The 11,543-nt window shown below is 37.2% G+C and overlaps 1 protein-coding gene across 1 annotated transcript; it reads left to right on the forward strand.

The window, feature by feature from the left end:
* On the forward strand, nt 1-483 carry LOC137943067 (18.1 kDa class I heat shock protein-like). Its single transcript, XM_068788761.1, has one exon. The coding sequence runs from the start codon at nt 1-3 to the stop codon at nt 481-483; it is 483 nt and encodes a 160-aa protein (XP_068644862.1).
* The last annotated feature ends 11,060 nt before the right edge of the window (nt 484-11,543 follow it).

Below are 11,543 nucleotides of genomic sequence, written 5' to 3' on the forward strand. Positions count from 1 at the left end.
ATGTCGATCATCCCAACCTTTTTCGGAAAACAAATCAATTGTTTGGATCCTTTCTCTCTAGACATCTGGGATCCCTTCGAGGGGTTTCCCTTCAGCAACACCCCTGCTGCACCGCGTCTGAATCTCGTCAGTAAAATCAACAGAGTCTCTAGTAACAAGATCGACTGGAAGGAGACCCCAGAAGCTCATATCATCGAAGCCCATCTTCCTGGTTACAGACTCGAAGACCTCAAAGTAGAGATAGAGGAAGGGAAAGTCCTGCAGGTAAGCGGACAGAGGTGCGAGGACGAGGCCGAGGACAAGCACAGTTTGCACTGCCAGGACCAGAAGGGTTGTCGCAAGTTCTTGAAAAGATTCAGATTGCCGGATGATGCAAAAGCAGACCTGGTGAAGGCTACGATGGAGAGAGAGGTGCTGATCGTTACGGTGCCCATCGAAGTAAAGAAACCTCAAGTGAAAGCCATTGAAATCTCAGCTACATGAACTGCCTGTATTTTTGTTTCTTTTTCGGCTAGGGTGTAATTCTGTTAAAGAAAGAAAGTTTCGGTCGTCGCTCGAGATGAATATTGAATGCTTTCTAGTCTACCATGCCAAGTGTCTGTAACTTGTCTACTTTCAAATAAAATAGTAACATGGTGAGGATGATCCTCTTGTCACCCATCGTTACTTTTTTGAATTTCCTCTTTGGGATTGTAGTGGGTAAGATGTTCTAGTCTACCCAGAGAGTTTTCTCTTGGACTGATTTCAGTATATTTCACATAAAGAACAAACAAAATGCAGATAAGGAGCAGTTTGACCACTTCTAGAACAAATAATTCTTCTTCACTTACCTTCACACACAACAAATTCAGAGAAGCATCAAACACTATTGAAGACCCATTTGCATCCACTATGTTAAGTTATGGATCTTAATCAAAGTCTTATTATGAGTCGATATATAGATTGACTTTTACGATAAGGCCGCTATAGGGATTGGAAAGGGGGTGAGGAGTTCCCAAAAGGTCTACGATATATTAATTATTATTTTATTAATAACAGTTTGGGAATTTCACTCTTAAATTAAGTTGTTCTAATTTTTTGTTTATATCTGGAGTACTGCTATTAGGGTTTATCATCATCAGATAAGGATCTTAAGTTACAGCCTGAGAAAGGTTAGAGAAAAACACATGTGAATATATGTAATTTCTCTTGTAAACTATTTTATCTTCATAATAGATTATTACAGCGGTGAAAGATAAAATTTAGTCTTACCTTAGAGTGAACCTGTATAAATCTTGAGTGTTTTTTTCGTGTTTTTTTTGTGATTATTATTATTATTCTATTAGTTTAGAATGAGGACATCTAATTCCTAATAAAAAAAACGTCTATTTGTATTCATTGTATAAAAAAAAAACATATTGGAATGTTATTTTCTACTTTAAACTTTTAGATTTTTTCATATTGTTGATGAATTTTTCTTTTAGAGGGAATTTCGGGCAGCCTTTATCATGAAGACCCGATGAAGCTAGCCATCTCTGAGGAAGCTTCCCTTGTCTCGTATCAGACTCTCATGAATCAAGCGATTAATATCTATGGGATTGTCTGTTCGAAATAGGTTGGGTAGAAGGGACCAGCCGTCTAGTATGAAAATGAACCCTGAAAACAAAGTCAAGCCACATAAGACCAAGGTTTAGACTAACTGGGTATGCAGACTTTCTTTGCTGTGGGAAATCTAAGAGGTCATATCTAAAAAATATCCTAAAATAATATTCAAATATAACACAGATCACTCATCTCCATATGTTAAGGACAACTTTGATGTGGAATAGAACATGCATGTGAGACTAGTTACGTGCACGGCATAGTTAACTCTTACATTGAGAAAGCTTAGTCGGTTTACATTCCCCATTATAGGCTTAAATGGGAGAGGCCGAAGTTTTGGTCAAAATGGGGTGACCTCATGATGGGTTAGATATTGGGAAGTGGTGATTTTGTAGTATATATTCGTCTGGACTAGCTCAACGGATGGTTTATGGGACTCTGGACCTCTTATCACCACCAATATTAGGTCTCCGATGGACAGGTGGAAGCACCTGCTTCCAACCATGCTTCTTAAATCCAAAGGCCGTCTTATACTTGCACATTCTTAGAGTCCTGGATAACCTTGTTCCTCTCTCTGTTGTACTTTCCCCACAATCTTTTCCTCTTCGCCCACTGGCGACAAAAACATTCTCATCTTTACTTGGAGCCGCCGCTGAGTTCGATGCAAGAAGAGATGGACAGCAGACGAGTCGGGGCGCTGCGTTTTAGTTTCAACAAGAAATTCGCCCCGGGAGACTTCCAGCTTCAAGTGGGAGAGGGCAAGCGTTGGGCTTGAACAAATTAGCGGAGCCTCTCTATGGTTTCCTTCCATGCATTTAGCTAGTAATCACCGTCCTCATAAGATGAAGTTGAAGGGAATCATTAAGCATTTGAAGTTAGCGGAAGCACCCACAATTTCATTTGCTGGGAAGTTGCCAAAAGTCTAGACCTTACACAAATTCGGCTGTCCTCATTCAAGGTTGAAAAAATTAAGAAGAAAGAAGATTGAAGAGAAAAATGAGAGGGAGAGACAAGTGGAAAAGAGAAAATTTGAGAAAGACAATGAGATGGGGGGCCTGCCCATCCCCCCAATCTCTATTAATAACTTAGGGTTGAAAGGGTTGAGTATAATTTACATCATTATCCCTACTTTAAGTGAAAACTTTAATTCTCTATATTTCCTATTTTACATATCCTCTTTATAGGAAAATTGGTCCGTAGACATAATTTGACATGCAGAACAAGATTACATCAAGAAATATAAATAACAATAAGATAAGATAACGAACATGCCCATGCTCTTGTTTTTCAACACTCCCTCTTAAACTGGGGAGTATCAGTCCTAGATTGCCGCAAAATTTTAAAAATTTACGTTTTTTCAGTGTTTTAGTTAGGATAACGCTGACTTAATCACCAAACTGAACATATAGAGTAGTTACCTTTTTCCTCATTACTGCATCTCGGATGAAATGACAATCAACCTCTATATGTTTGGTTCTTTCATGAAATATTGGTTTATTTGCAATGAATATTGTCATGTGGTATCACAATACATAGTCATAGGATCCTTTTGATCGAGACCAAATTCGTGGACAACAGATTTTATCTACATTAGTTCATCGACATTTTTAGCCATTGCTCTATATTTAGCTTTTGTACCAGACTAAGCAACAACATTGTTTTTTTTAGTTTTCCAACTAACTAGATTTTCTTCCAGAAATACACAGTATCCAATGGTTAATTTTCTATCAAGCTTGGAGCCTGCATAGTCAGCATCAGAGAAAACCTCAATTCTCAAGTGATTATTAGGTTTGAAAAAAAAAACTTTTCTTGGTGCTCCCTTTAAATATTTCAATATTATTTGTGCAACCTATAGGTGAATCTTACTTGGATGCTCCATGAACTGACTCACCACACTTACTACAAATGAAATATCTGATCTAGTAGTTGTAGCATAAATGAGTTTGCCTAGCCTTTGATACATTATTTTATCTTTTAGTTCTAGACTTCAATCATCATGAAGATCAAGTCCTACCTCCATAGGTGTATCCACAAGTTTAACCCCCTAGAAGACCATATTTTAAGAATATCAATAACATATTTCCTCTAGGTCAGTGTTTTTCCTTCCTTGCTTCTCGCCACCTCAATACCTAGAAAATATTTCAATTGACCCAAATCGTTAGTCTGAAAGTGATTCTCCAAATAGGATTTAATTGTTTCAATGCCCATGTTGAAGGATGATATCATCAACATATACCAACAAGATAATAATTCTAGATGGTCGTTTCAGAATAAATAATGAGTGATCACAATGACTTCTATGGAATCTCATGGAAATAACCACTTGACTGAAATTTTCAAACCAAACTTGTGGACTCTATTTTAAGCCATAAAAAACCTTCTTGAGTCAACATACCTTATGTGTGTCCCCCTGAACAACATACCATGGAAGTTTCTCCATATAGACTTCCTCCTCAAGGTCACCAAATAAGAAGGCATTTTTAATATCATGTTCGAAAATAGACCATCTTTGATGGATTGCAATGAGAATAAGTATACGAATAGAGGACAAGTGAGCAACCGAAGAAAAGTCTCAAAAACATCTACACCAAATGTTTGTGTATACCCTTTGGCAACAAGATGAACCTTATACCGTTCAACTGATCCTTCAGAGTTATATTTAATAGTATAAACCCATCGACACTCAACGCACTATCAATTAATACTTCCATCTCAACATCCATGGCATTCTTCCAATGAGGTTGCAACAAAGCATCCTACACTGAAGAAAGAATAGTGCAAGTGGAGATATACAAAGCAAACTTATGACAATTATTAGACAAAGAATCAAATGAGACAATGAGATAAAGGATGGCGGGTACCTTTGCAATCACCTTTCTAAAGGGCGATAAGAAGGTGCAAAACACTTACCTCAGGATAAGGAGATGATGAATAATCATGGTTCGATGTGAGGAGGGGGTCTGGATTAGAATGAGATGGTTATTGTCGATACAGGTACACCTGTAGTGGTTTTTCAGTAGGAGCATCTCATGAGGCTGGAGAATAGTCATCAACTGGAAGAAAAATAATCAGAATAGGTAGAGAGGGTTCACGTGGAACCAACTCAGATTTAGAAGATTCAAAAAATGAAACATCCTCGAACAAGGTAGCATCAGCTTGTACAAATATTTTTTCATAGACAGACAGTAACATTTGTACCCTTTCTATGTTTGAAAATACACAAAAAATACACACTTAATAGACTGTGGAGACAATTTATCCTTGAATTGTTCAAATACGTGTGCAAAGCATACACCAGCCAAAGACTCGATGTGACATTAGAAACAAAGGTGCAAGAGGTAAAATAATATGAATAGGAATCTTGCCATCAAGAGTAGAAGATGACATTCTATTTATCAAAAAATATGCAGTAAGAACAAGATCACCCTCAAGTAAATGACAATTCTTGAGCTCAATAACTCCATTTTGTTGTGTAGTGAACACACAAAAAATTTGATGAATGATTCCTTATGATAGACAGAAAGAGTCAAATTTATGATTTATATACTCAAGACCATTGTTTGTGCGCAAGATTTGGAGAGAAGTTGCAAATTGATTCTTTATTTCATTATAAAATAGTTAAAATACATCAAAAGCTTCAGATTTTTCTCACATGAGATAAATCCAAGTACATCTATTGAAATCATTAATAAAGAAAAAAAATACATATGACCAAACTGACTAATCACGGGACAAGGACCCCAGACATCTGAGTGGACAAACTCAAAAAGTTTACTTGTCATATGAGATGAAACAGGAAAGGAGTTTTGGTGATGTTTTCCCAGCTGACATAACTCGCAACGAAAAGTAATACTATAAGGAAGATTCTAGAACTACTTGAATCAGTTTTGCTGAAGATGAATGACCAAGTCTGAGATGTTATTAAAGAGGTGAGTTAGTTATGTGTAGTGCTAAAGTATTGTCTGGGTTGTGGTTGTCCAGATAGTATAGACCCCCTCTCTCACGAGCGGAATCAATCATATTCCTCATCACGAGATCTTGAAAGACATAATGAGTATGGTAAAACGTTAGTGAACAATTTCATAGACATAGCCATCTGGATGATGGCTAGTAGATTTAAAGGAAAATTTTGGAACTAACCGTGCAGATTGAAGGAATAGAAAAGGTGAGGTGGTAATATTTCCCACAACCTATACTGGTGAAGCTATCAATAAGATTAGCAGGCTTAACTATAACAGACTGTTAAAAATTAGATGTTATAATTCCAAACTAACGAGAACAATAATAATAATCACGAAAGAAAGAAAAAGCAAGCACGCAATATAACAAGATTTATATAGGTTTACCTCAAGATGAGAATATGTCCTGTCTTTCGCCGTTGCAGTAATTCACTATGAAGATGAAATAGTTTACAAACAAAAATTGTACACACTTACAGGTGTCTTTCTCTAACCTCTCCTGGGCTACAACTCAAAGTCTCTATCCGTGATGATCATAAAACCCTAATAGCGGCGCCCCAAAATATAAAGGAAAAATTAGGGCAACTGAAATACAAGAGTGAAATCCCCAAGTTGCCCTTAATGAAACAATAGTCAATATATCGTGGACCTTCCGGGGGCTCCCCGCCCACCTTCCAACCCCCCACGGCGACCTTACCATCGATCAATATACTGACTCAGTGTAAGGCATTGATTAGGCTCTACAAATAAACACACTCCTTTAAGTCAAAGATAGTGAGGACATACCTGACATGTATTTTTTGGCACCAAAATCGAGAATCCAAGAAGAGGAATGAGACAATGAGAGTGCAAACATATGTGCAAGAGGAGTTGTATATGCCAAGGATGTAGAAGGAATAGACAATTATGTCTATTGTTGTGAGATTTGTTGGTGCATCCATCGTGAGCACACTTGTGCGCAAATTTACCATCTCCTCGACCACGTCCTCTATCGAAATTATCTCTACCTCTGCCTCTACTAGTCCATGTGCGTCCCATGGACATATTAGTACAATCCGATGTTGTAGATGATGTATTAAGGGTAGTAGTTTCACCCATTTTAGTATAAAGGTAGTAGAGACGTTAGGTATTTCATATGAGGCCCAAAATTTGTACCTTTATGCTATCAAATTGAGCATCCAATCCATCTAGAAATTTTTACCACAAGAAGTTGACTCTATTGTTTTCAGAGTTCCTTTTATTCGTAGTAAAATGATAAAAGACATTAATTTCTTGCCATATACTCAAAAAAGAACTATAATAGTTTGTCACAATTCTGTGACCCCTTTTTAAGCCAAAAAACTATGTATATAATTTATGAACCCTGGAAAGATTGCTCTCTTGTCCATAAAGAGCTTCCAAGTGTTGGCCCAAGTGGCTTCTCCTTCTCGAGAAAGGGATGAATTGAAATTATAAATTAAAATTTTAACTAAGCTAAATGTTTATATAAGTTGTGATCAATTTAAATGCATTAATCTCATTATGCATATGATGGAGATATAGATAAACACTTTCAATACACATGCACACAACCAAGGGACACAAGATTTTTTGTTATCGATGTTTTCCTATTAGTAGTCACGGCCCAAGAAACCTTGCTTAGGAATTTTTCACTAAATGCTCTAATAGCTGGAAATTACAAAGAGTTTCTGACACTCTTAAGCCACGTGTAATACCAATTACACGATTTCTTATCTCCCAAGAGATTCGATACAAGGGACAAGATTCTGGCTCTAGTCAAGCACTTCCTTTCTAGATTGCTGGTTCTAGAAATCAATTCATTTACCTTTCTAGGCACTAGGGAACTTATAAAATATGAAATAAAAACTTATAATTTCTTCTTAATATGGAAGACAAACCCTTCTCCAAATGAGAACCAAGTTTCTAGATGTTTAAGCACAAATGATTGAATTGAAGGAGCTTGATGAAACTAAATATGCTTTGGAAATTTTGAGAGAAGTAGGAGGATTTGAGAAAATGAAGGTTTTTCTCTCAAATAAGGTAAAATCGGAACTTTGATGCTCAAATTAATTTTGCAAAGTTTGGATATGCCAGTAAAATCTCATCTCATTGTCCTCAAAATGTTTGGAGTAATATTTATAAGTTTCATTACTCAAATTAGTCATTATTTGCCAGTTTTCAAAAAATCAGTACATTGATTAATCGATCATTGAAAAGTGATTAATCGATCAATCGATCATAATAACTACTTTTCTGTTAGATAGTGACTTATGGATTGATCGATCAACAAGTTATCATTGATCCCGAAAAGTTAAGTTGATCGATCATTACTAGGGGATGATCGATCAATCAGAATTCCTTATAGTTGTACATTACAAGTATGATCAATCAATGAACTTCCTATGATCGATCATGTTTTATGTCTCTAACTTGCATGATTCTGTCCGATCGATCATTCCATGTAAATTTCAATTTTCTGGAAAATATTGATCGATCAATCCAAATGAGGCAATTGATCACGTGTTATAGTATGATATGGCTATATTATGGATGATCAATTTATCAACTTAGGTTGATCGATCATGTTTTATAAGCTTAGCTTATGCACTTATGAGCGATTGATCAATCAGAGTGGGAGGGGGCGTCAAGTAGGTCTAGTGTAATAGTATTGATACGAAGGGGTAGCTTGTTCCTTGCCCCTTTTGTTGGCCATAGAGGGTATGAGTGAGAATAGTGGTATTTTGTTAAGCTTAAAGGGAGCTCTACCGAGGGGGGTGGGCTCTTCCTTTGTTGGGGGAAACTGCTTGACTAAATCACCCGGTTCACCAATTAAAATGACAAATGCAACTAGGTCAATCGAGTTTGATTCAATTGACCAATTTGATAAAGCCTGTTGTCAATAATTTATTAATAATGATAAAATTGATAAAATTTAAATATTTAAATAACTATGTATAGTATTTTATGAAAATGATGTTTTGAATAATTTATATTTATTGCTTCAGAACCACCCCTCGATGGCACCAAAGTGGTTGGAAGCACTTGTCTTGCCTTTCATAAATTTCAAAGGTAGAGTTGTAAATAGTATATAAATGGAATGGAGTAAGCTAATCAATATATATTTCCATTTATATAGGGTATATCAATATACGGTCATTATCGGTATATAGAATAAGTTATTTTGTATATCTTTTATTTACCTATTTATCCTATGGTATCTCAGTCGTCAGTCGAGATCGCCAATCAGTCGTTGAAGAAAGGGTTACGATTTCAGCTCAACTCTAATTGAATGTTGCGAGGAGAAGATTCATGGAGTTGGATTCCGGTACCTCCGAGCCAATGATGAAGGTGAAAGGGAAATATCCCATAAATAATCTCAAAGCAAAGAGGAGACTTGTGGAGGCCGAATTGAAGAAACAGCTGATTGTCTTTGGGTACGGTTTACGGATGGATTCGACATGGGGCCTCCAATTAACGAGGATTATGAGTAAACTGACGAAGGAAGAGTTTGTTCATCTCCTTCATGAATTTTCTGGGCTGTATCATTGTGAATTTCTGAGCCAGAGCTGGTACAGAAGGAGAAGTATGAGTTGGATCTGGCATTACAAGAAAAATAATCAAATGCGATGAACTGTAGCACAGCAGCTGAATTGTCAGACGAATTAAACCCAATTTCCAAATAGGAAATCAGCAACATGTGCATTAATCAAAGTCCAACGCATGGTTTGAAAAGGTTTCATCTAAGCTTTAAATATATTCCTTGTCTTGTGGGGAGGAAGGGGGCAGGTGAGCCCTCTGTATCTTCATTTCCTTCTGGCATGGACAGACCACCTTCCCCTTCTTCCTCTGTGCATGAGACAACCTCTGCAAGAGGACCACGACTTTGCTTCTGTTTCTTGTTGAAACTCTCTTTGTGAAGTAGAGAAGGGAACGGGAGGTGGGGGCCTTGCCTCTGTTCCTCAAAATTGAAATTTCTAGAAAATTAAATTATAAAATAGCGATGCCCACAAACTTTATGAGGATTAGAGATCCCAAAGAAGGAGAATTTCACATAAGAATTATGTTTTAACAATCAAACTGCAATGAATCAGGAATCGGAAACGCTTTGAAACGACGAACACATCTCCTGATATGGGTTTTTCATCTGGATTTCTCCTACGGACAAAAGGCCAAGGAAAAAATTCTGCTCAAATTATACGCTCCTCATTGTCCCACACTCTTATCTTTTTCTCAACACAATTATTGTTCCTTTTAATACAGGGCTCAACTTCAATTATCAAACAAAGCATCGTCCAAGCGAAGAAACCTTCAATCATATCATCATGACGCTGTCAATGCTTTTCTGGGTGCACGATGGATGAATCGGAGGAAAACTTTTGCTACACCGCCTCAAATCGCGCGGGAATACCCTTCTTTTTCTCAGCTCGTTCTAAATTCTAATCCAGTTTGATTGGAGATTATCTCTCTTTCTTTTTTGCAACTTCCTTCTTCCCGCCTTCACTCATCTCCTCCAGCAACAATAATATTTTTTCCAAAAAATCTGAGAAGAGAAGAATGGTTAACGCAGGGGGTCAGGAGAGAAACCAATCAGTATCTGTAACTGTTCATCAAAATTCAACTATTCGATACCAGACAAAACGAGCCGACCCTTCGGACTCGGCCGCAGAAAACAAGCGAGGATGCGGTTGATTAATTTGACGTAGATGCTTCGTTTTCTTGTCCGTTATTGGATCACAGATGAGCAAAAAAAGGTGTTAAAGGGTTCTATTAGGCCGAATTTATACCTTAGCCACGCGCTTAAAAGAGCGATTTAAGCATCAATGAGGAGACTCCCACTTTAGTAAAAGATTGTATGATGAAGAAGTGACCGCAGCGATAGAATATGATATCTGTTACAGATTTTTAAGGTATGTTTGATCATCACCAGTGATTTTCGGGCAAGAATATCGGCTACAGAGTTTCCTTCTTTTCGCTTTTCCTTTTCTCCCGCCAACGTATAAAAAACGAGGAAGCGCATGCTCTATATCTTTCACAGCAGCGGCAGCCATGGAAATGTAAATTCAGGCGTCTGGACATCTGCCAGGAAAAGATTCGTTCATGGGGGACCTCGACGAAGACATCAAAGGGCACCCCAGAAGACGTAGTTTAGGTAAAGATTTAGAGAAGAATCCGAAGGTGGGCGATGAAATTTTCACGTGTAGCTGGTCACTGATCCAGAAAGGTGGTAAGCAACTTTGAGAAACCCGGTTTGAGTTATAAAAATAGGACTGAGTGGCCTTTTTGTAATTAAAAATTTCATTTAATTACCTTCACTTTAATATATAAAAATTATTAAATTTGATTATTAATTATTTCAAAAATATTTTTTTAATATAAATTAATACCTTATTTTACTTTAAGATATTATTTAATTTAATAAAAAATAATTTATTTGTCGGTAGAAATAATATTCTACCTTCTGTTTTATAATAACAAAAAACACGGCATAAATGTAACTACCGTCGTAACGTGCCCGATAACGAAGTCTTCGTTCCGGGTGGGGCCGATGAGACCTAATTGGACCGACGTGGAATAGGTAGAATTCAAATTTCTCGAATAAATGAGCATTTACTTGTTTTGTTAATTTTTATACCGTTGTAGAGGACAACCGGTACAAGCTGTTCAAGACCGGTACATGAGAAATTACCAAATGACCTCCGGTTGGCGGAGAGGGAAAACGCGACGGTCGAGGGCAGAGAAGTGAATATAATATTAATCGAGTACAATGAATTAGTTCCGACTTTGGTCAGACAATAGTAACAAACGGGACCCACCAGCAAAATAATTTTTAATAATTAATGTGAATTGACATTGGGGTCTGGTGGAAATGACTAATTAGAGAAGACTGAAGGAGGGCCCACTTCGGCACCGTGTTTCCTTTCGGATGTGACCGCCCGCTAATGCCATCTCGCTTTTCCTATCAGACTGAAAGCGAAACTTAAAGAACTCTCTGCCTGTCCCCTC

The sequence above is a fragment of the Aristolochia californica genome, unplaced genomic scaffold (assembly GCF_029961685.1).
Source record: "Aristolochia californica isolate CCGP_79_NKW_82.1479 unplaced genomic scaffold, dmAriCali1.0.hap1 SCAF_10, whole genome shotgun sequence".
Taxonomy (NCBI): domain Eukaryota; kingdom Viridiplantae; phylum Streptophyta; class Magnoliopsida; order Piperales; family Aristolochiaceae; genus Aristolochia; species Aristolochia californica.

Excerpts from the sequence above, each read along its gene's own strand:
- LOC137943067 (XM_068788761.1), top strand. The coding sequence starts at position 1 with ATGTCGATCATCCCAACCTTTTTCGGAAAACAAATCAATTGTTTGGAT.